This window comes from Lactuca virosa, chromosome 8, assembly GCF_052849685.1.
Source record: "Lactuca virosa cultivar CGN04683 chromosome 8, Lactuca_virosa_CGN04683_v6, whole genome shotgun sequence".
Taxonomy (NCBI): domain Eukaryota; kingdom Viridiplantae; phylum Streptophyta; class Magnoliopsida; order Asterales; family Asteraceae; genus Lactuca; species Lactuca virosa.
Window position 1 is genome coordinate 322,106,549 of NC_136433.1, and position 26,951 is coordinate 322,133,499.

Here is a 26,951-nt window from a genome sequence, read left to right on the forward strand (position 1 = left end):
TCCTCTACCGCCGACTCGATGATTGTTGTTGCCGCCGCTCCTCTCTTCTTATACAAAGCAACCGTCGTTGGCCGCCGCTTCTTCTTTCTCATTCTCCAACGAGCCGATGTTGTTAGCCGTCATCGTTAGAGCTCTACCACCGTCGCTGCCATTGTCTTCATTTATGTTATGTTTTATGTTTTTGTTTTTCCAGTTTAATCGTCCTCTCCCGATCAAACTGCAGGGAGATGTTAATGATTAGGGTTTAGATTAGGTCTCTTATGTATCTCTATTTATATGAGGTTTAACCTCATTATTTATAAATGAAGAATTCTATTCTATATGATATACTATGTTAAATCAAAGAAAAGATGTTATATCACAATTAAAACGACAAGACCACTTAAAATCTACTAGACTACAATTTTCAAAATAATGATAACTAATTGCATTTTTTAAATTTTGCATCATATGATTTCTGCAAAAGGTTAAGTGTATATAATGGTGCATACTAGACAAAATTCTTCGAAATGACTACGGTTCTAAAAGGAAAACGTGACATGGCGTGAGGCATGGTGTAACTGTTACGAAAACGTTCAAGGCAGGTTTGGTAAGCGTGGCATCCCAATAACGTGTCAATGAGTGTCTTATCACATTATGGCGTGAGTTTTTTTCACGGCACAGATTTTTTTATTTTTTGTTTTTTGTTTTTAATTTTTCGGATTTTTTTATCGGGCGTGAAACAATTGAGTTTTTGTTAAATCTTTTATATTAAATAATAATATACCTCTCAAAACTTGATATGTTTTATATAATTATAAAATTCTATGATTTATCCTTTTTAATGTATATAAATTTAGAAAAACGACATGACTAACCAAGGCTTGTCATGACTTATGTTTGACCTTGCCGCCAAACTTATTCCTTACTGATTGAATCAGGTTGCACTTACGATAATAAAAATGTAAATATTCGGTACTTTATGAAAAATTTGACAACAACCAATTTTAAACGTCATAACACCTATTCCAAATGACAACTACAAATATCAAATATCGTCATCCAACATACTCACCAACATATCATACTCACCGATATATTCATACACCGATATATCCATTTGGACTTCAAAAATATTTGGTGAGGTATATATATATATATATATATATATATATATATATATATATATTTGTAGTTGTCATTTGGAATAGGTTTCGTTATATATATATATATATATATATATATATATATATATATATATATATATATATATATATATAGGTTTCGTTGAGATTCAAAATAAAATAGAGATCTTGAGATTTAACATCAGCCATATAATTCACATCTGTTGTTCTAACCATCCGGTTCGGGTAAGTTATAATCATAAATGATTATGTAGCGCCACCCGTTCCTTTCACCTCCGCCACCTACCCCACCACCACCGCTGCTACCCCGTCATTTATACCACCGCCACCTTTGCCTTCACCACCTTTTCTGCCACCAATCGTAATAATCATATAAGATTACTCAATCTGTGAATGGACATATATGTATAATCATTTATGATTAGGCATATATGTATAAACATGTATAATCATATATGATTTTACCTCTTTGCTATATAATCATTTATGATTAGGAATACTCCGTTGGTACCAGTACGCTGGAACGTTAGAGCGGCAAATGAGAAATATGTGGTTGAGGTTGAATCTCAAGATCTCTATTTTTTTTAATCTCAAGTGAACCATCCTCTCTCTATATATATATATATATATATATATATATATATATATATATTAATGCATGTAACTTTTTAGGAATAATAAATTTTATGGTCTTTATAAATTGGCCACAAAAGTTTCAATTTTTTGTGTTTTAGTTCAGAGTTCTACCACAATACTTTGTGTCTGTTGGTAGAAAAGTCCCTTAAAGTTTTTGTTCTCATTTCTCGGCTCTAGTCTGAAACCACCGCCTTTCTCCTCAAATAATCTGCTTTCACAAAACCTAAAGTCAGATACGACCAATAAAAATAAGATTGGTGTCATACACGCGTTCATCGCCACTTTTTTCATGGCTTCAAATTAATATATTCCTCGTCTTTAACTTTTCGAACTACACCTGCTCATTCCAAATCTTTCCAGGTAACTTCCCCATCCACAACTTCTTTGGCATGATGACTTTTTGGTCGACCCTTCACTGTTTCGCTCTCCGATGATAGAACCACCGCTTCGTTCACCTTCTGTCAAGTGTTTTCTCCTTCTCCATTTCATGCTCTAAATTGCACTCTCGATGTCAATGTTTTGCAGTTAAGAGATAGTTGGGTTCTACAAATTCCAATAATCGACACAGAAGGGAGTTGGTGACGTTAGTCCCCTGGTCACCGCCATCGACCTTAATGACATTATGTCGTCGTTTAGAAACTCTAAGCCATCGTTTCCACCAATACAAATCTCCATGAATGCAACACCACACCACAACCAACGCACCATTTCTTCCTCCCTCTTTGCCTCTCCTCGAAAACCTATAATCCTAACTCTCTATCTCGATTTCATGGTAAGCATCGTATCGATCTATCTATTCTTTTGATATTTTGATAAAAAAATATAGATTTGTCGTATAATGTAGTCATTTTCATTCGGACTAAGTTGAATTTTTGTTTCGTTTTTATAATCTGCCACAATTTTAATAACTGTTCCAATTTCAAACCCTAATTTTCACTGCCGATTCTGATTTGAAGAAGTAAGCAATGGTTCTATCGTTTTTTGGAACTTTTTTACAGACCCCTAATGGTCATACCTTTTTTATTGCAATTCAATTAGTTCAGTATAAATTTTAAAATTAATGAAATTTTCTCCTACGTATGTTTTGCAGGGAGAACTGATGATCTCTGGTATGATTCTGCTTCAATTCTTGACTCTGACAGTAGTGATGAAGATTTACAGAGTGTTCCTAATGGTGCTTTTTTGTTGAATTTTTATAACAGACATGATGTATATGTATTTACTTTCTTTTCTTCATCTCATGATTCCATATTTTTTTTCCAGATTGTTGAGGCTCATAGAAGTTTAGTGCATCCAGAACATATGGTATTTCAATCAATTATAGATGAAAATGATGGAAGGGAGAATGGAATATTGGATCCTAATAATTTGTTACTTGAGAAGAAAATTTTAAGCTTTATTCCATCAAGCTCAAGGAAAAACATGCATTTAAGTTATCCTTCAAAGGGAATGATGAACATACTAATCCCACAATCAGTGAGTTCTTTTACTATTACACGTGATTTTAACTGGTTTATGTTAGTTCCTTTGAGCCTCTAGAAATAATAGAACATAACAAGTTGTACAATGTTTGACATGCAATGGACTGAGACTGGATCCCAATGGGACAAAAGAATACAATATTTTTTATCCATTCATTGATAAGCTTATATACTTCAAACACTAATATTTAACATAGCAAGGTATCTACATCAAGTTCCTCCAAAGATGCATATTGTAACGCCCGCGGATTCGGGCTAGTCAATTTAGGGACAATAAGCGTCAAAAATGAATTTTTTATGGAAGATTATTTATAATGAATAATCTTAACCAATTCATAGTATATATCACAAGGGTTCCGTACATATAAAGAATGCCGAAATCCGAGATATAGTGAAGAAGTTATGACCCGTCGAAGTTTTACGGCAAAACCGGCACGACATCGGGAATCGTAAAAAAGTGAATTTTTGATAAACTACTTTTTAGCCTTAGATATCTAAATGAAACTTGTAGTATACGTTAAACCGAGACCGTGCATAAAAAGAACGTCAAAATCTGACTTCGTATGAGGAAGTTATGATTTTTCTAAGATTTCCCAAATCAGTATACAGCCCGGAAATCGAATTTTTGATCGAGCGATATTTTAGCCAAAACAACCTAAATGAGAATTGAATATCTCATTAATTGGAGCTCAACGATAAAAAGACAGACGAAAACGGAGTCCGTATGTAGAAGTTATGAACTTTACACGGTTGTTAAACAGTGTAATCTTCTCATATTGTTAAATTTAAACTCGGTCGAGAATTAGCCGATGGAGCCGATGGAGTCAAAAGGAGAGTTGTATATCTTGTCAATACCTACTCGTGGATACAAAGAACGTCAAAAACAGAGCTCGTATGTGAAAGTTAAGGAACTTAGAAGTCGGAAAGGTGCTACTGCGAAAGGGGTGACGTGGCTTAATCTGGACCATTGCTTCCTCCCCACGCCTTGCCACCACATGGTGACATGTGGCACCAACTCGACGATTTGGAGGCCAAAACTCGACGAGTTTGACCCAATTTCAGCCTATAAATACCTTGCGAGATTGCCTTCATTTTTCACACCAAAACCCCTTCACTTCTCTCTCTAACTTCTCTCTAAGCCTCCAAAAACCCTCCCAAAGTCTTAGTAACCTCAAGGTGCTAGAGGAAAGCCCCGAAGCACCCGAATGCTCCGAGAAAAAGAGTATTTCGGCTCAGAAGTTCTGCCCTGCAGAGCCCGATTCCTCGCTAAACCCCCTGTAAGTTGAGTTATGCTTACCGTACTTTAAGTATAACTTATGATTAAGTTCATTATCGGTATTATGAACCTATAAACAAGATTTATCAGTGATTCCAAGTCATTATACTAATTGATCTACTTATGGGGATGATGTCTAGGTTGTGATTTAGTGGGGTGTTTAAAGTGGGATTTCAAAACAGTATACTTTATATACCAAACGGACTCTACCTATGATATGATCCTACATGGTTGTTCCTTACATGATAGATCATGAAAGTCGACTTTGAGTTAATGATGAATCTAGACTAGTAATTAGTCACAATAAAGATTAGACTAAAACTTAGCGATAATAATGTTAGGTTTCATCGAAGGAAAATAGAATTGTTAGAAGCGAAGCGCTGCCCGAGTTTTGAATCATCACTTTAACAAGTGAGTGCATAGTCCCTTTCATGAACATGATTTTAATATAAGTATTGATTAAAGTATTAAATATATGTTTATGTGTGAAATATTTGATATTGTCTGAAATACGTGTTAAGAGCATATATGATAATATATGATGATTTAGGATACAGAGTAAACCTAAATTAATTAAGAGGAATATTGGGTAGTATCTCCTTATGAGTAAGGGCGAGATATACACAGAGGGTAGAACTTTAACATATGTCATCGATCCGAGAGTATGGATTAGACATAGTCATTTTTCCTTAGTCTGAGAGTCTGGAGAGGACATAGTTATTTGTCATTAACCCGGAAGAATGGATTAGGCATAGTCAATTGTCCCTAGTCCGAGAGTATGGAATGGGCATAGTCATTGATTCAGGAGCATGGATTAGACATACCCGATCCGTGAGTATGGATTTAGTAATGAGGTTAATTTTAGATTCGAGAGTATAGATCGTGTTGTTGTGAGGATCGACGGGATGGGGTAAAATTTCTTATATGAGGTGAAATTGTATATATTGTGAGTTCTAATATATATATATATATATATATATATATATATATATATATATATATATATATAGGATATAACATTATTGGATTGAAATCCCTATGTACTCACCAGGTTTCCCAACCTGACCCACTCAGTTTATTTGTATCACCGGTGTCGATATGAAGCTACATTACACTGAGAGATTAAAAGAGACGTAGATCACTAGTGTAAATGAATGTAAGGTCTGTTTATGTTTATGTTTTTGTATTGACGATGACATCCCAATGTTTTAAAATGAATAAAATACATTTCTTCGGAAATGCTTTGATAATGTATTTATCATGTTTTTCTGGGAACAAATTCCGCAACATTTTTCTTTAAAAGGATACTCTGATTTTAAAATAAAGCATAAACAAATCGGTCTTTTATGGCCGTGAAATTGGGGATGTCACTCATATACAACGTGTTGAGAGAAAAACTTGAACAAACGTTGGTCACAAGATAATATAATGCGGGATAATAAGTTAATCTTGGGCGATCTTGTTAGCTCAACAATAATTAGTTAGAAGAGTTAGATTGCGAAAATATAAAGGAAATAAATAGCAAAAAGTTATATCAAGTAGACACCAAGTTGATTAATAACAAGGTTTGCATGCAAACACAAGTTACTAAGTGCGATCAACTTAAAGTAAAAAGGGACGCGGTTTATCAAAAGATAATAGAGATAGAGATGAACGATATTTGTATTTCAATAAAAGTTCAGGAAGTAGTGTTGAGTACATGAAGAGGGAAGCTCTATTTATAGAGTCCTGAAAGTTACATTGAAGATTAAACAAATACTAAACTACTGACTTTAGTGACCATGAAAGGTTCACTGGATAATACAAAGCAAACAAGTAATGTCAGTTAAAGTAATCAAAAGTCTTCATGCATCGTTCATCTCTACGGTAGTTCTTCAGGTTTTCGGTTCACAAGGCAAAAGCAATCTCCGATTTGAAATCTACTCTGTGGTACCACCAAGTCTTCAGGTCTGCAGTTCCTTAGCTGAATAGGGTCACTTTTTGTTTCAAGAATTTCCCCCAAAGTGACCTCTCAGCTAATTTTGTTCATCTGTTCATTTTGAGGAACCGGATGATAATCCACCAGAATTTTCTTACTTCAAACAGCCACTGGATTCTTCTTGATATTTTAAACTTGACTTCATCAGTTGTGTGCTTTCATCTTTGCACCGAAGACAAAATGATATCCAGTTGCTTTTTCGCCAGTCGATGGATTGCAGATGTAGGAATGAAGTAATTGAAACCTTCAATAGCTTTCTTTTAAACAACCCCTAGCTCCAGGTAACTTGTTGATCAAAGGGACATTTCTTGGAATCCTTTAGTGTAGTCTGGCATAGGCTCGAATGGAGGAAAGTTGAATTTTTCAACAAGTACAGGGTGTATTTCAGCATCAATTTTTCCAAAATCACAAACCAATGTCGTAAAAAATTCACAGGTCATTTCATAAGCAATCTTCATCTTTGGATACTTTTTAGCCTTGAGCTGAAACACCCGAGCTATCAAAAATATTTATTTGGGGTTCATGTTAAAAAAATACGATTGAGTTCTGACATACTCACTATCTCTTCTGGTCAGAGTGTATTGAAAAAATTCAATTTTCATGAATTTTCTAACTTTGTAGTTCTTTACCCCGTCTGGTCTATCATTGGACCAGATACGCTTAACTTTGGAACCATGCTTGTCGTGGAAGAGATTTAAACTTTCGAACTCCATTGGGAGTCTTCTTTCATCCGAGAGATTGATATCAAGAGGCTGAAAGACTAGGAAGAACTTTGAGTTTGGAGAAATGGGGATGTCCCAATAGCCATCTGATGGAGGTTCAACATAAGTGAGATGAGGAACATAATCGGTATCAAGAAGTCTGCGTGTTGGGTTCACCCATGAATCATGGTTTCGTCAAAATTGGTATCAAACCGTTATTCCTTCCAAATTTCATCTACAAATTTGGCTGCTCTCCAGTCACGTTTCTTTTGAGCATGTCACAACTGGCATTTTAGCTAGTAAATTCTATTCCTGTGTAACCATTCAACTATTGTAAAACTTATATTCTAGGTAAATCTCACTCAATGCACATTTAGATTCAACATTTATGTTCATCAAAGAGTCTGAAGCCCTAAGATCCATGGTTTAAGTTCATATTGGACTAGGGGTTCCTTATTGGGCCTAATGGACCAATAAGCACCCTATTCAACTTTATTGGACTTAGAAGTCCTAATTGGACCCTAATTGGACCCAATTCACAAGTTTAAAACAGTTTGGACCATTTAGGCCTAGAATGATTCATTCTAACCCTAATGGGCCTTATTGGGCCATACCTAATCCAATTAACCCTAATGAGCCATAAGCCCATTCTTTACCCTAAATAGGGCCGTGAATGCTTCCAAGAGCCCAATGGGTCGAAAAACCTTATGTTTAGGATCCAAATGTCCTAGCTAGAGTTAATGGGCCTAATCTACTCCACTCTTTCTTCTTGGCCTAAACATTCGGCCCATGTATAAAAAAAAGAGATTAAGGGAGGGTTGACTTTGGGAGGTGCCACCTCATTTTTATTTAGAGGGTAACTAGGCCTTAAACCACCATGTATCCACAATAGTCACTTCATCACTCTCTCCCCTCTCCTCTTCTACTCTCGGCCAAAGGAAACCACACACACACACACACACACACATCAAACTCTCTCAAAACACTCTCAAGAATCATCCTACTACTTCCATCAAAATCTCGAAATTTGCTTATATTTCAAAGAGGTTTTCACAAGATAATCATCACTTCTTGGTAAGTCTTCACACATCCAAGTTTTATAACTCCATTTTCTTGTTAGATCACTCTTTTAAGAAAAGTTTTTGGTAATCATACTCCTAGAATCATCTCAAGTTCGAGATCTACTCAAAGGAGTTGCTAGGACCAAAATCTTCTTCATTTCTTCTTCAAAACCGAATCATCAAAGCAAAGGTGAGTTTATACCCCCTTGTTTTCGGTTTTCATATGATTTTTGGGGGAGAATACAAGTAAAATGTGTAGACCTATGTGTTACATGCATGTTTAGTGTGAATTCTTAGTTTATTTGACAAAAATGTGTTAGATCTTAGTGATTCTCGAAATTTTAAGTATTATGTAGCAAAGATCTAAGAACTATAACACTATATATATATATATATATATATATATATATATATATATATATATATCATATTACCAAGCCAAAGGAGAACACATGTTTAAGATGCAAAAAAATCAACAAAAACCTTGTTAAAGGTCAAAATTGTCAAGAAAACAAAAGATAAGGGTAAAAAGCGAAAATTCTATTTTAAAGGGGGCCAAACAGGTCCTACATGTATAAAAAGGTATTTTATGCTAAACACACTTTTACAAGGGTCAAAAATGCAAATTTAAGCTTATTAGGCCAAACTTTTAGGCCTCACGACCTTTGGGCTCAATATGCGAAAAAATAAGGTTTTGAGGTTTAAAAATGTTATTTTGGCAAAGGTTTGAGTCATAAATGTAAATAAACCAGATTTAGAGTTGAAAATATCATTTATTCTCAATTTGGACCAAAAATGTAAAGCTTTCCAAAACTGGGCCGAAAATGTAAACTTTTACCAAAGAGGGGCTGAAAATGTAATTTTCTGCAAAACAGGGTTTTAAATGTGAAAATATATCATTTTGGGTCAAAACTGTAAATTTACCAACATTTGGGACAAAATTGCAAACTTTTATAAATTATAGACTAAAGTGTCATTTTTACTAAACTTTGGGCCTTAATTAAAGATTTGAGTATCATTAGCCAAAAATGTCATTTCTACAAAATGAAAGCCCTTTTATCATCAATCTATTAAGCCTCGAACTAAAACAAACAACCGAATCAAAAGAACGAACGAATTACGTCGAAAGCTATTTATTGGGCCTAATATTCACATTGTTGGCCATTGGGCCCTAAGGGCCCAATTAAGTGTGTATTGAGCCCAATGTTTTCCATGACATGTTATTTGGGTCTTGTGGCCCACTTACATGTTAATTTGGGCCTAAGTTATGGTTTACATGTTTATTGGGCTTTTGTGGCCCATTTACATGCCTATTGGGCCTAAATTACCCTTTTACATGTGATTGGGCCTTTGTGGCCAAACTTCATATTAATAGGGCTTGGAATGGAAATTTCATGTGTTAGTAAACCGTAATGATACCTTTATGTAATCACTAAAATCCGTAAACTTATTCAAGTACCTTTCGAATACCAAAAACATCCCACAAATACGTAAACATTGAACATAATACAAAGAGAGGTTAAGAATCTAGTGAGACTTGTCGGTTGGCACCACTGAGTGTACTATCGTAGCCTGTAGTTATAATCAGAGTTTCCTGGTAGGAAAGCGGGAGTTTGTGTATAGATCTATACGGGGTGACCCCTCACGCCTTAGCTGTTCGCTACAGCTAGACTAGGCCAATCTAGGGCGACAACATCCTTAGCAAGACCGGCATTTGGAAAAATACCAAGACGGGCGACCTAGTCATATCATGCATGGTTATAACGGCTCATATAGGGATTCAATACCAAAAGATAACCATTTGAAGATAAACTCTTTAATTGTGTTAATGCAAACGACTTATTTAACGATACAAGAAGTTAGACGTTATTATATAACAGAAAATATCGGATTTTCTGGGGAATTTATTTATATACAATTATCATTTATTCAAAATACAACGAACCTAAACTAACACAAGTTTTATCTATTAAATTCACACACGCATTTATACTCGATTTTCACATCATTTTCAAAACATTTTACAGAGAATATCGGATTTTCTGGGTTTTTACAAAAGATACAAAGACTTTTACTCAAATATACTTATGAACTCACCAACATTATATATGTTGACAATTTTCAAAATAACTTGTATTCTCATGTAATCGTTAAGCTGGAAGATATGCAAGTGTGTCTGGTTTTGTTTATGTAACCTCACTTATCGTACTTTGAACAATTAGTACTTATGTATTTTAACAATGTACTTGATGTGAACAATGTTGGTTGTATTATGTAATGTTGGTGATGAATGTGTTATGTTTCATGTATATTCATTGTAATGATTATTCAATTGATAGTCACACCAGCCCCCGGACGTTTCCGCCGTCTAGTTCGGGGGTGTGACAGGTTGGTATCAGAGCAATGTTTATAGTGAACTAGCATATCTAACCATACATGATATGCAACTATAAACACAATGGGACTAAATAACTCTGAACAAAACAAAAATCTCACAATTATGTGTGCATACTAGGATAACAATCTAACAACATCTAATAAAAGCTTTTGGAGGAGATCGAACACTATGATTAAACCTGGGCAGTTATGTAGTCATATTAGGGATAAATATAGTCTGATCAACTATATTTATTCAGAATATGACCAACATGTGTTCGGGAGTAATCATAGCGGGAGATGAATCCAAAAGCCTACCTTACTCTCAAAACTCTAGGGAACCCAAAACTTAAACAACTAAAAATATACTATAGGAAATAATCAAAACATGACTTACCCCGCGCCCCCATGTAGTCACCATGGATGATGATCAGCAAGAGGTGCACTTCTACCAAGCACTAGTGGCTCAAGGGATGCTTAAGGAGGATCCCGAAGAAAGGCAAGGGAGAGCCCATGATGCTGGACCCGACGTAGAACAGGAAGAATATGTGGTAACTGATTACGAATATGACGAATCTGACCAGGAGTTAGATGAAGAGAAGGACGTAGAGGAGGCACGTAGTGAACCCCACCTATCGAAGCCCCATCAGATCCCCGCACGGTTCAGAAGGATGATACAGACTATCTACGCTCCCTCGAGGAAGCAATTATCAGCCTCAAGCTTCAACTTTTTACGGCTGAAGCAAGGGCTGTACGAGCCGAGCAAAGGGTAGAGGTAATCACCCAAGAGGCGGATGAACTGGCTGAACTCCTAATACGTCAGCTCGACGATTGAGTATCATTGTCATCTCCTCTGATAGGACTTGCTCTACTACTTGCTATATAGGTCTCACCGTTTGAGGAATAAGCCCTATCCCCTCCTAATATTATGTTTACCCCTTGGCGCACCCCACCATGACTAGGACCTGCAGTAGATATCGTTAGTATTGGGTTTCTATTAGGCGTTCTATGCTATGTACTACCGACTCTATGTTTAAGTGATCACACTACTCATAGAGCCGTTATGCTGCCGGATTTTTATTTTCCTTATGCACTGTATGTCATCTGGCAAATTTTCATGTATCAAAACTATTAGTATTAATGAAAATGCTTATGTTTTATAATGACATTGTTATCTGCTACATTTTTTACTTCCTTGTTTTATGTCAACGTGTGAAAATACTTAAGTACATGCTATACCCATAGTCTATAGGATCACAAACTAGCAAAAACCACAGGCACTCAACATCTTTCCGTTCCATGACAAAGACCCAACCGTGGAAACAACGCAACACCGACTCCACCTGAGATAAACTCGGTTGCATTCCAGGCAGCAGTGTCCGCTGCGGTCACTGCAGCACTTGCGCAGATTTGCAATTGAAACAACGGAGAAGGCAACGGGCAGGGAGCCGGAAGCACCAATCAAGGGACGAACCACGGAGCCGCACGGGTATGCACCTACAAGGATTTCGCCAACGCCAAACCTCGGACCTTTAACAGGACAGGAGGAGTAATAGCCGTGAAGAGATGGATCGAGAAGGTAGAATCCGTCTTCGAAATCTACGGATGTCCGGATGAGTGTAAGGTCAAGTTCGCAGCCTGCACGTTCATTGACCAAGCTCTCTCCTGGTGGAATGGTCGCGTAGAGGCCATGACACTCTCGGTGACAAACGCGATGCCTTGGGAAGAGCTGAAGGAGATGCTGTTGGCGGAGTACTATCCTAGAGGTGAGATTCAGAAGATGGAACAAGAGTTGCAGAACCTCACATTTCAAAACTCCAACATCGACGCATACATATCCCGGTTTAGCGAGCTATCTCTTCTGTATCCCGTGATGATCACCTCAGAAGGGAAAAAGATTGAGAGGTTTATCTGGGGATTGAATGCACCTATCCAAGGGAATGTCATTGTGGCAAACCCTGAGACGTTTGTGATGGGTTTTAGGTACAACAAATAAACTAGAAACAATTCCTAAGTTCACATGCAACCTACTTTGGATCTATGTTTTAACTATTGAACATACAACTTTGAATTGCAAAACAAGAACCCTAGAGGAGAGAGGCTAATTTCGAAATTAACAAACTAGGGTTTAGGGTTTACATACCTTTCAATTGTTATAGCAAACAATTGATATTCCCTTGATCTTGATCTTGATCTTCTTGGAAGCTTTAGCACCACAAGTGTAATGCCTCTAATGGAATCACACCCAAACTAGCAAGAAGGAAAGTAGAAGAAGAGAGAGGAGAGGGAGTATGCAAAATCTTGGCCTTAGGGTTTCTTCAAAAGAAAGAGTGACCAAAAACATGAACCAGGAGGCTCCTTATATAGTTGAGGGATTTAGGGTTTAAGGGAAACCCTAGTTATCCTTTGCTTAGGGCCTAAGCAAACCCAAGGGCCTTATCCAAGCCCCTATGGACGAAATTATTAGGGTTTCCCCTAAAGATTTCGTCCACCCTCTTCCAAGGGGGTTCTAGAGCCTTCCACTCAACTATTAGATAATTGCAATCTAGTCCCTGCACTTTATAATTAATTCTTTTAACCCCAAAATTAATTCTGATTAATTTCTGGCTAACAATTAATTAAACATAATGATTTCTAATTAATATATTAATCCATTAACATATTAATAAATCATTTATATATATATTAATTTATTAATCTTATAAATTAATATCTCTCCTTTCATAATTTCCTTGTCCAGTTGCTAGGTTGAGGGCAACCCAAAAGGACTGTGCTGCTATCAATTCAAGTACATACCAATTATAGTTATGGGCTTAGACACCTAATCCAACAGTCTCCCACTTGGATAAGTCTGTAACTATAATTGCTAGTATGCCTTCTAAATTTGACCAGCAAATTGTAGCTTCCAAAAAGCTGCTGCCGAACTCTGACCCAGTCAGTTACGTGTCCTAAGATAAGTGATCATATAACCCTTCGTTCTGCTTGATATCCCCAGACAAAAGACATGGAATGTAATCAATCTGTTTGTCCAGAATCTATGTTTCCCGATTCCTGATTTGTGATGATGTAGGACTTCTAATCGAACACATCAATTTAGTCCTGGCTGGGCCCAGCACATAAGTCAACACCAAATCATCGAGGGGCCCACATATATCGCTTTTCCTGTTAGGGCAAAAGGAACGAATAAACGTTGACTCATATGCTTGTATCTTTTACTCATCAAATTATGCATGACAATACGTTTTATAACACCAAGTTACTGATGCGTTTTCGTATCACCAATGCACAACCGACTTGTAAATTACAACTCATATATCTTCGTTTCAAGATTATAAGATATTATCGTCTCAGTATTACTCGTGATGAATTCTATGAAGTAATACTCTGAGCGAGGGTTTATCCAATACTCAAATCTCAATTTCTGAGTACTCATGAACATTGCAGCAATTCTATTGCCATGTCTATCCTTAGACAATCTGCAATCCAATTCATGACAGTCTTAATTCACTACTTACTTCCAAGAGTACGAGCGACTGTGGAGTTTGAATAATCTCATTATTCAGGAAGTAAAACATGCAAAAATGAAACACAATAATAAACAATCGACAAAAGGTAGTAGCCAAACTCATAAATAATACTTTATTATTTAATCACCAAAAGTCAATTACATTTACTTTGTTACAAGTTTCAAAAACTAATCTAACTACTAAAACTAATATCATCTTTCAGTCCTATGCTCCGAGCATGCTGAATATGCTTAGCCCTACTCAGACCCTTTGTGAGAGGATCTGCTGGGTTATCTTCAGATGACACCCTCTTTACTATAAGATGGCCTTCTTCTACTCTATGTCTAATGAAATGGTACTTTCTGTCGATATGTCTGGTCTTACCATGATCTCTTGGTTCCTTTGTCAAGGCAACCGCTCCTTCATTATCGCAGAACAGTTCCATAGGCTCCTGGATGGTTGGAACAACTCCGAGATCCCCGATGAAGTTCCTCAACCAAGCTGCTTCTTTCGACGCTTCACTTGCTGCTATGTACTCTGATTCACAAGTAGAATCAGCCACCGTATTTTGCTTGGAACTCTTCCAAGTAACTGCTCCTCCATTCAGTAAAAACACCCAGCCTGACTGAGAACGGAAGTTATCTCTATCCGTCTGAAAGCTGGCATCACTGTAACCATCTACTCTCAAAGTATCACTGCCACCAAGCACAAGGACCCAGTCCTTTGTCCTTCGCAAATACTTGAGTATATTCTTAACTGCTATCCAATGAGCTCTACCTGGGTTTCCCTGATAGCGACTGACCATGCTCAAAGCAAATGCCACATCAGGACGAGTACATGTCATAGCGTACATGATCGATCCGACAGCGGAAGCATAAGATACACGACTCATGTCATCTATTTCAACATCTGTACTCGGGCATTGAGTCTTACTCAATTTGGTATTGCTCTGGATAGGTAGCTCTCCCTTCTTGGAATTTTCCATACTAAACCTCTTTAGTACCTTATCCAAGTATGTGCTCTGACTAAGTCCAATTAGTCTCTTCTTTCTATCTCTCAATATTCTAATCCCAAGAATATAGGCAGCTTCTCCAAGGTCTTTCATGGCAAAACACTTTCCAAGCCAAGACTTAACTTCTTTCAAGGTTGGAACATCGTTACCAATGAGTAATATGTCATCGACATATAACACCAGAAAAGTTACTATACTCCCACTAGCCTTGATATACACACAAAACTCATCTTCACTTATAGAGAAACCAAACTCTTTGACTTTCTCATGGAAGCAAAGATTCCAACTACGAGATGCTTGTTTCAATCCATAAATGGATTTCTCAAGCTTGCACACTCTATTGGGGAACTTTGCATCAACAAAACCCTCTGGCTGACTCATGTAAACATCTTCAGCCAACTTCCCATTAAGGAAAGCAGTTTTGACATCCATCTGCCAGATTTCATAATCATGAAAGGCAGCTATGGCGAGCAATATCCTAATAGATTTAATCTTAGCCACTGGCGAGAAGGTCTCATCATAGTCAACCCCTGGGGTTTGAGTGAAACCTTTTGCAACCAGTCGAGCCTTGAATGTGTGCACATTTCCATCCATGTCTGTCTTCTTCTTGAATATCCATTTGCACCCAACTGTCTTACGACCTGGTGCACTATCAACCAAATTCCAAACTTGGTTGTCATACATGGACTTAATCTCGCTGTCAATTGCCTCTTTCCACTTGGAAGCCTCTGGGCCTGCCATTGCTTCCTTATAAGTGACTGGTTCATCTAAGTTTACCAGTGTTCTGTCACTTATGAATGTGTCACCATCTGAAGTAATATGAAAACCATATAACTCAGGTGGCACACTCACCCTAGTGGATCTTCTAAGAGGTAATGAGTTATCGATTGGTTCAACAGGAACTATTTCCTCTGGTTGAGTGCTAGTGTCATCTAAGGTTCCTTCACCGGCTGACTCTTGAATTTCTTCAAGGTCAATAGTGCTCCCACTGTCCTCTTTGAATATGAGCTCTCTTTCAAGAAAGACTCCTCTTCGTGCTACAAAGACCACGTTCTCACTAGGCCTGTAGAACAAATATCCAAAAGACTGCTTTGGGTAACCAATGAAAACACATTTCTCACTTCTAGCTGCTAGCTTGTCGTGAGTCTCTCGTCTTACGAAAGCTTCACAACCCCAGACTTTAATATGTGCTAACGAGGGAACTTTCCCTGTCCACATTTCGTGAGGTGTTTTGGCAACCTTCTTTGTAGGGACAAGATTGAGGATGTGGGCGGCTGTCTCTAAGGCATACCCCCAGAAGTGAATGGGAAGCGAAGCCCGACTCATCATAGAACGAACCATGTCTAACAAGGTTCGATTACGCCTCTCAGCTACACCATTTAACTGTGGTGTCCTAGGAGGAGTCAATTGTGAGACTATCCCACATTCTTTCAGATAGTCGTTAAACTCGATACTAAGATACTCCCCGCCTCTATCGGATCTAAGTATCTTTATCTTTCTGCCCAATTGATTTTCGACTTCATGCTTAAACTCTTTGAACTTTTCAAAAGTTTCTGACTTATGCTTGATCAAGTAGATATATCCATATCTGCTATAATCGTCAGTGAAAGTCACATAGAATCGATTAGCATCTCTTGTAGTTGATCTGAAGGGCCCACACACATCCGTGTGTATGAGATCCAACAGACCTTCACCTCTTTCACAAGACCCTGTGAATGGTGATTTTGTCATCTTTCCCAAAAGACAAGATTCACACATATCATTTGATTTTAGGTCAAATGATTCCAACACTCCATCCTTTTGGAGTTGGGCTATGCGTTTCTTGTTAATGTGTCCAAGACGACAATGCCACAAGCATGCCTTGTCTACACTATTAGACAAGTCAATATTAAGTACACTATTTCCTAGGCTATCAACACAAGTCACTGTTTCATACACACCATTACAAGGCAAAGCTTCAAACATAAAAACACCATTCTTATAAACAGAAATTGAACCATTCAAATCATTAAATGAATATGTAAAACCTTGTCTGAACAATGCATGAAATGAAATAATGTTTCTCGTCATCTCAGACGAATAGCAACAATTTATTAAATCTAATCTAACATCATTACTAAGCAGAAGCTGATAAACTCCGATCTTGGTTACTGGTGAAGACTTTCTGTTTCCCATGATCAGGTTTATCCTTCCTCGCTCTATCTCCTCACTTTCCTTTAGACCCTGCAAATCAGAACAGATATGAAAACCACATCCTGTATCAAGGACCCATGAACGAGAAGATAATGAGTTTTTAGCAGAAATAGTGTAAATACCTGCCGAAGATGGCTTCACTTTGCCATCCTTGATATCTTGCAGATACTGTGGGCAAGATCTCTTCCAATGCCCCTTTTGGTTGCAGTAAAAGCAAACTGCCTCTTTTGGATCAGAAACATGGGGAGTGGAACCATTGGGCTTAGCCTTTGGGCCATTACTAGATGACCCAGCTTGAGCCTTGCTCTTCCAGTTTTGCTTGGGAGGACCTTTCCTCTTTTTCCCCTTTCCCTGTCCAATAGCCAAAACAGGGGCACTCGTAGGTGTGGAGGGTATACTTTTACCCTTCATCCCTGCCTCAGCTGTCTGCAACAAGTTGTGCAATTGGGCCAAGGTCTGCTCAGTATTGTTCAAATGGTAAGTTAGAATAAACTGACCATAACATTCAGGAAGTGAGTTCAAGACCATGTCAATGGCCAATTCCTCATCAAAGTGAATATTGAGCTTGACCAGACGCTCTATGTAGCGTTGCATTCTTTGCACATGTGACACTACCGACTCCCCATCCTTCATCTTGCAAGCCATGAGTGACTTGACTACTTCGAACTTTTCTTGACGACCTCGCTTATGGTACTTTTCCATAAGGTCCTTGTTCATCTCGAAAGGCCAGTAGTCCTCATAGTACCTCTGCAGTTCTGGGGACATAGTTGCCACCATGATGCATGCCACTTTGGTAGCATCATCGTAATGTTTCTTGTAGGCAGCAAGATCTTCAGGAGTAGCTTCATTCTCATCAAGCTCTTTGAGCTCCTTTTCAAGAACATATTCTTTGTTCTCGAAACGAAGAGCCATCTTGATGTTGCGCATCCAATCGTTATAGTTTGAGCCATCCATAACGACTTTGGAGCATATATTGAGCAAAGAGAAGTTTTGGTTGGAGGAGGACGAAGCAGAAGTGTTTCCAGGAGTAGACATCTGAAAAGAAAGAAAGTTTTAGTTAGATTTCAAGATACCTTAATAGAATAACCCAAAGATATAATATCAAGGTTAGGATCCAACTATGAAGATTCACAACTTAGAAATGGGATGCCGAGATCCAAGTGCAAATTTCATAAAGGTAGGTGAATGACGATTCACCAATTCCACCATTAGACGAAACAAACGAAGTGAAATTCCTAATTCTTTTGAGATACATTGAAACTATTCAATGGCATGTTTTAATCTCAGATTATGCTCTTCTATTTGTGACTGGGATGCCGAGGATCACAAACAAGATGTGAATAACCATGCAAATGTGCTTGGTAACCTCATTGTCTTTATCATTAACTATTGATGTGCTGGTAAACCACACACGCTCCATCAAAATGACAATTATGAGATACCCATTACTACTCTTTATTAGTGCCTTTTAGTGTGCTGGTTAACCACACACGCTCCACTAACGACCAATAAAGCATAATGTGCAATTTCATGGATTAGCATACTTTTCACATTTTTCCTAAAGTAACTAGAGTTGGGATTTTGAAAATAATGTTCTAGTACTTTCTTTAATATCATTATACTTTTAATGAGAAGTAGTTGTCCTATCAAATCTGTTCTGCTAACGACCCTCCACTAATCAAGGAAGCGATGGGTGATAGTGGACACCCATTCAACTACCATTTTATAGGCAGTTTCCTTATACCCCCTTATAGATTAGCTTCGTGAATGAGGCATACTAGCGATTTGACTGACCATGTTCTTATACATATATAATATTAAACTTTTAATTATAATATATATATAAGGTGTGTTTTAAAACATTTTAAAACTTCGAGGGTTTATAAATTTCGAAATTTAAGCTATTAAATTTAAATTTAAATAAACCAATTAACTAGATTTAATATTTATCTTTTAATTAACTATTAATCAAATTATTAAATCTTGTAAGGGTTATCTAATTAAATTAATCCATTAATTTAATCCTAATCCTTATCCCTCTAAATTTCGAAAATTAGGGTAAGGATAATTATCCAATTAATCTAATTAAGTAACAATTATCCAAAACAAGAAACCCTAGTTATCCTCTAGCATATTTCGAAATTTACAAGGGAGGAGGCTAGGGTTTTCAAAACCCTAACCCTAATTTCGATTAGGGTTCTTTGGAGGCTAGGGTTTTCGAAAAAACCCTTTGATCCAAAACCCTAGAAATCGAAAATTTTGGCCTTTAGGGTTTAATAGCTATAAACCCTAATTTGCAATTCAACAATTGTAGCAATTCAATTTAAAACAACAATGGCTCTGATACCACTGATGGGTTTTAGGTACAACAAATAAACTAGAAACAATTCCTAAGTTCACATGCAACCTACTTTGGATCTATGTTTTAACTATTGAACATACAACTTTGAATTGCAAAACAAGAACCCTAGAGGAGAGAGGCTAATTTCGAAATTAACAAACTAGGGTTTAGGGTTTACATACCTTTCAATTGTTATAGCAAACAATTGATATTCCCTTGATCTTGATCTTGATCTTCTTGGAAGCTTTAGCACCACAAGTGTAATGCCTCTAATGGAATCACACCCAAACTAGCAAGAAGGAAAGTAGAAGAAGAGAGAGGAGAGGGAGTATGCAAAATCTCGGCCTTAGGGTTTCTTCAAAAGAAAGAGTGACCAAAAACATGAACCAGGAGGCTCCTTATATAGTTGAGGGATTTAGGGTTTAAGGGAAACCCTAGTTATCCTTTGCTTAGGGCCTAAGCAAACCCAAGGGCCTTATCCAAGCCCCTATGGACGAAATTATTAGGGTTTCCCCTAAAGATTTCGTCCACCCTCTTCCAAGGGGGTTCTAGAGCCTTCCACTCAACTATTAGATAATTGCAAACTAGTCCCTGCACTTTATAATTAATTCTTTTAACCCCAAAATTAATTCTGATTAATTTCTGGCTAACAATTAATTAAACATAATGATTTCTAATTAATATATTAATCCATTAACATATTAATAAATCATTTATATATATATTAATTTATTAATCTTATAAATTAATATCTCTCCTTTCATAATTTCCTTGTCCAGTTGCTAGGTTGAGGGCAACCCAAAAGGACTGTGCTGCTATCAATTCAAGTACATACCAATTATAGTTATGGGCTTAGACACCTAATCCAACAGTTTGATAGCGCCAAGAGACTGGCCAAGAAACTGTATGATCATGGCAACAAGAAGGGTGCCAAAACAGTGGAAGCGGAGGTTAAGAAGGAAGAAGAGAACAAGAAAGGGAAAAACAACAAGGGAAAAGGAAGGCAAAACTCGGAATCATCTAAGAAGCAACAAACGGTGTCTGTTCATGTTGCAACACAAGCTACCACCACACCACATGCTCCAGCCTCATCCACACCGAATGCTTCCAAGCAATACTCGGGAATTCTCCCCAAGTGTGACAAATGCAACTTCCACCATCATGGAGAGTGAAGAGAGATGAGTTGCACAAGGTGCAACCGGAAGGGCCATACAGCAAAGTATTGTAGGACTCAGCTCCCACAGAACCAGATGACGAACAACAACAACAATAACAACAACACCAATGCTAGAGCCAGCTATACCTATTACGGTTGTGGGAAGACTGGGCATTTCAGGCGAAACTGCCCCAACACGGACAATCAAGGGGCAGGAGCAGCAGGGAGAGTGTTGACAATGGGTCAGGGTGAAGCAGTACATGACCCAGTCGTAGTCACCAGTACGTTCCTACTTAATAACTCGTATGCATGCATCCTATTTGATAGTGGGGCGGAACGAAGTTTTGTTAGTAATAAATTCAAACACTTACTAAATCAACAACCCCGGAAGCTCAACGAAGCCTTTATGGTGGAAATGGCTAATGGGAAATCAGAAACAACATAAGATATCTATATAGGATGTACGTTAGCACTAAACAATCACACCTTCCAAATAGACTTAATGCCTATAAATATTAGGAGTTTTTGATGTGATCATCAGCATGGATTGGTTAAGCCCCCATCATGCTGATATTATGTGTCACGAGAAGGTCGTTTTCCTTCATCTTCCTAACCATGAAACCCTAATAATCTACGGAGATAAACTCGGTGCAAATCTTCGCCTTATCTCATGTATCAAGGCACAAAAGTGTCTACAAAAGAAGAACCACGCATTCCTTGCTCACGTGGTGGACAAAACCAAAGAGGAAGCAAGCATTCGCAATATCCCAGTGGCGTGTGACTTCCCGGACGTGTTTCCAGAAGATCTTCCGGGAATACCCCCAGAGCAGCAAATCGAATTCCGAATCGACCTAGTGCCTGGAGCCACTCCAATTGCCAAATCACCCTATAGGTTGGCCCCTACTGAAATGCAAGAATTATCAAGCCAACTGGGCGATCTCCTGGAGAAAGGATTCATCAGACCCAGCTTCTCACCGTGGGGAGCTCCGGTTCTTTTCGTTAAAAAGAAAGATGGATCCTTCAGGATGTGCATCGACTATAGGGAATTAAACAAACTCACCATCAAAAACCGGTATCCACTTCCAAGAATTGATGATCTATTTGACCAGCTTCAAGGAGCTAGTTACTTTTCAAAAATAGATCTGAGATCCGGTTATCATCAACTCAAAGTCCGAGATGAGGACATTCCTAAGACTGCTTTCCGAACTCGATACGGTCACCACGAATTCGTCGTAATACCCTTCGTTCTAACAAATGCCCCCGCTGCATTTATGGACCTCATGAATCGAATATGCCGCCCATTCCTTTACAAATTCATCATCGTTTTCATCAACGATATTCTCGTGTATTCTCGAAGTGAAGAAGATCATAGCCAACACCTTCGACAGATTTTAGAAACCCTACGGGCTGAAAAGTTGTATGTGAAACTCTCCAAGTGCGAGTTATGGCTCCGCAGTGTAAACTTCCTGGGACATGTAGTCAGTCAGGAAGGAATACATGTGGACCCCTCCAAAATCAAAGCAATCGAAAGCTGGGCAGCTCCGGCAACGCCAACGGAAATTCGTCAATTCTTAGGTCTCGCAGGCTACTACTGAAGATTCATTCAGAACTTTTCCAAGATAGCCAAACCTCTCACCACGTTAACCCAAAAAGGCGTACCCTTCAATTGGACGAGCATGCCTTCCAAACCTTGAAGGAAGCCCTCTATAGTGCTCCAGTGCTATCTTTACCGGAGGGAACCGAAGACTTCATAGTTTACTGTGATGCTTCAAATTAGGGTTTAGGTTGTGTCCTCATGCAACGAGAGAAAGTAAATGCTTATGCATCCAGACAACTGAAAACGCATGAAGTAAATTACATCATGCATGATCTAGAACTGGGGGCGGTGGTCTTCGCCTTAAAAATTTGGAGGCACTACCTATATGGTACCAAGTGTACCATCTTTACAGACCACAAGAGCCTCCAGCACATTCTAAATCAAAAGGAGTTAAACATGAGGCAGCGAAGATGGGTTGAGCTGTTAAATGATTACGAATGTGAGATCAAATATCATCCCGGCAAGGCTAACGTGGTAGTCGATGCCCTGAGCAGAAAGGAGAATGCAAATCGTCATGTGAAGACTCTGTCGATCACCATCCAATCTCATCTGGCTTCGCAGATCAAGGAAGCTCAATTGGACGCATTGAAGCCAGAGAATGTCGCTAGTGAATCACTACGAGGAATGGAGAAGGAGCTTGAAGTTAAAAACGATGGAACCCATTACTTCATGAATAGAATCTGGGTTCCCAAAATTGGGGGATTCAGAGAGATAGTCATGCATGAAGCCCACAAGACGTGATATTCTATTCATCCGGGGTCAGATAAAATGTATTCGGATATCAAGCAGCATTATTGGTGGCCTAATATGAAGGCAGAGATAGCTACTTTCGTGGGCAAGTGCCTTACTTGCGCCAAGGTGAAAGTAGAATATCAAAAGCCCTCGGGACTATTGCAACAACCAGCGATACCCGAGTGGAAATGGGAAAGGGTTACTATGGACTTCGTGACCAAATTGCCAAAGACAACGGACGGATTGGATGCTATCTGGGTAATCGTCGATAGATTGACAAAATCCGCTCATTGCCTGCCAATAAAAGAGTCATACAAGATGGAAAAGCTGACCTGAATCTACATCAAGGAGGTCGTGAAGCTCCATGGAGTGCTAGTATCTATTATCTCGGATCGAGATAGCAGATTTACTTCAAGGTTCTGGCAATCTCTTCAGAAGGCAATGGGAACACAGCTAGATATGAGCACCGCCTACCACCCGCAGACGGATGGTCAGAGTGAGCGTACCATCCAGACACTCGATGATATGCTTCGAGCTTGCGTGATTGACTTCGGCAAAACATGGGATGCCCACTTGCCTCTGATCGAATTCTCTTATAACAACAGTTACCATACGAGCATCAAGGTCGCTCCCTTCAAGGCTCTCTATGGTCGTAAATGTAGATCGCCCCTATGCTGGGCCGAGGTAGGTGACACTCAATTAGAAAAAGGGTAATCGCCAGTCAGTGCTCTTACAGGACCCGAAATCATTCGTGAAACAACCGAGAAGATAGTCCAAATCAAATCTCGACTTCAAGCATCGCGAGACCGACAAAAGAACTATGCTGACAAGCGGCGAAAGCCACTAGAGTTTCAAGTCGGGGATCGCGTACTATTAAAAGTCTCTCCTTGGAAGGGAATGATTCGATTTGGGAAAAGAGGAAAATTGAACCCGCGGTACATTGGACCGTTCGAGATTCTTGCCCGAATTGGTCCAGTGGCTTACAAGCTGCAACTACCCGTCGAGCTCAGCAACGTACACCCAGTGTTCCACGTCTCAAATCTGAAAAAGTCTCTATCAGACGAAACCATTGTCGTCCCTTTAGGAGAGATTGAGATAAACGAGAACCTCCTGTTTGTCGAAGAACCAGTGGAGATTATGGATAGAGAGGTGAAGCGTGCAAAGCAAAGTCGCATCCTGATTGTGAAGGTTCGATGGAGCGCGAAATGCGGACCGGAATTCATGTGGGAACGTGAAGATCAGATGACGCAGAAATACCCTCACCTATTCACTCCTTCACAATCCTAGTTTTCGAAAGAATTTCGGGACGAAATTCCCTCTAACGAGGGGATGATGTCACAACTGGCATTTTAGCTAGAAAATTCTATTCCTGTGTAACCATTCAACTATTGTAAAACTTATATTCTAGGTAAATCTCACTCAATGCACATTTAGATTCACCATTTATGTTCATCAAAGAGTCTGAAGCCCTAAGATCCATGGTTTAAGTTCATATTGGACTAGGAGTTCCTTATTGGGCCAAATGGACCAATAAGCACCCAATTCAACTTTATTGGACTTAGAAGCCCTAATTGGACCATAATTGGACCCAATTTCACAAGTTTAAAACAATTTGGACCATTGGGCGTAGAATGATTCATTCTAACCCTAATGGGCCTTATTGGGCCATAACTAATCCAATTAACCCTAGTGAGCAATAAGCCCATTCTTTACTCTAAATTGGGCCGTGAATGCTTCCAAGAGCCCAATGGGCAGAAAAACCTTATGTTTAGGATCCAAATGTCCTAGCTAGAGTTAATGGGCCTAATCTACTCCACTCTTTCTTCTTGGCCCAAAAATTCGGCCCATGTATAAAACAAAAAAAAAGAAGAGATTAAGGGAGGGTTGACTTTGGGGGGTGCCACCTCATTTTTATTTAGAGGGTAACTAGGCCTTAAACCACCATGTATCCACAATAGTCACTTCATCACTCTCTCCCCTCTCATCTTCTACTCTCGGCCGAAGGAAACCACACACACATACATCAAACTCTCTCAAAACACTCTCAAGAATCATCCTACTACTTCCATCAAAATCTCGAAATTTGCTTGTATTTCAAAGAGGTTTTCACAAGATAATCATCACTTCTTGGTAAGTCTTCACGCATCCAAGTTTTATAACTCCATTCTCTTGTTAGATCACTCTTTTAAGCAAAGTGTTTGGTAATCATACTCCTAGAATCATCTCAAGTTCGAGATCTACTCAAAGGAGTTACTAGGACCAAAATCTTCTTCATTTCTTCTTTAAAACCGAATCATCAAAGCAAAGGTGAGTTCATACCCCCTAGTTTTCGGTTTTCATATGATTTTTGGGGGAGAATACAAGTAAAATGTGTAGATCTATGTGTTATGTGCATGTTTAGTGTGAATTCTTAGTTTATTTGACAAAAATGTGTTAGATCTTAGTGATTCTCAAAATTTTAAGTATTATGTAGCAAAGATCTAAGAACTATAACACTATATATATATATATATATATATATATATATATATATATATATATATATATATATATATATATCATATTACCAAGCCAAAGGAGAACACATGTTTAAGATGCAAAAAAAATCAACAAAAACCTTGTTAAAGGTCAAAATTGTCAAGAAAACAAAAGATAAGGGTAAAAAGCGATAATTCTGTTTTAAAGGGGGCCAAACAGGTCCTACATGTATAAAAAGGTATGTTATGCTAAACACACTTTTACAAGGGTCAAAAATGCAAATTTAAGCTTATTAGGCCAAACTTTTGGGCCTCAAGACCTTTGGGCCCAATATGTGAAAAAATGAGGTTTTGAGGTTAAAAAATGTTATTTTGGCAAAATTTTGAGTCATAAATGTAAATAAACCAAATTTAGAGTTGAAAATATCATTTAATCTCAATTTGGACCAAAAATGTAAAGTTTTCCAAAACTAGGCCGAAAATGTCAACTTTTACCAAAAAGGGGCTGAAAATGTAATTTTCTGCAAAACAGGGTTTTAAATGTGAAAATATATCATTTTGGGTCAAAACTGTAAATTTACCAACATTTGGGACAAAAATGCAAACTTTTATAAATTATGGACTAAAGTGTCATTTTTACTAAACTTTGGGCCTTAATTAAAGATTTGAGTATCATTAGCCAAAAATGTCATTTTTACAAAATGAAAGCCCTTTTATCATCAATCTATTAAGCCTCGAACTAAAACAAACAACTGAATCAAAAGAACGAACGAATTACGTCGAAAGCTATTTATTGGGCCCAATATTCACATTTCTTGGCCAATGTTTTCCATGACATGTTATTTGGGTCTTGTGGCCCATTTACATGCCTATTGGGCCTAAATTACCCTTTTACATGTGATTGGGCCTTTGTGGCCAAACTTCATATTAATAGGGCTTGGAATGGAAATTTCATGTGTTAGTAAACCGTAATGATACCTTTATGTAATCACTAAAATCCGTAAACTTATTCAAGTACCTTTTGAATACCAAAAACATCCCACAAATACGTAAACATTGAACATAATACAAAGAGAGGTTAAGAATCTAGTGAGACTTGTCGGTTGGCACCACTGAGTGTACTATCGTAGCCTGTAGTTATAATCAGAGTTTCCTGGTAGGAAAGCGGGAGTTTGTGTATAGATCTATACGGGGTGACCCCCCACGCCTTAGCTGTTCGCTACAGCTAGACTAGGCCAATCTAGGGCGACAACATCCTTAGCAAGACCGACATTTGGAAAAATACCAAGACGGGCGACCTAGTC

The 26,951-nt window shown here is 38.2% G+C and overlaps 1 protein-coding gene across 4 annotated transcripts; it reads left to right on the forward strand.

Moving 5' to 3' along the window:
• The first annotated feature begins 1,978 nt into the window (after positions 1–1,978).
• On the forward strand, positions 1,979–11,633 carry LOC145133842 (uncharacterized). 4 transcript variants are annotated; one of them, XM_079068803.1, is made up of 5 exons: positions 1,979–2,120; positions 2,286–2,532; positions 2,851–2,934; positions 3,024–3,236; positions 11,218–11,633. In XM_079068803.1, exons 2-5 carry the CDS (start codon positions 2,383–2,385, stop codon positions 11,404–11,406), a joined length of 636 nt encoding a protein of 211 aa, XP_078924929.1. In that variant the 5' UTR covers positions 1,979–2,120; positions 2,286–2,382; the 3' UTR covers positions 11,407–11,633. The 4 variants fall into 4 exon arrangements, with proteins under 4 accessions (XP_078924929.1, XP_078924931.1, XP_078924932.1 ...); XM_079068806.1 differs by lacking the exon at positions 11,218–11,633 and adding an exon at positions 10,401–10,572 and having other exon boundaries at positions 1,981–2,120; XM_079068805.1 differs by lacking the exon at positions 11,218–11,633 and having other exon boundaries at positions 3,024–3,391.
• Positions 11,634–26,951: the final 15,318 nt, after the last annotated feature.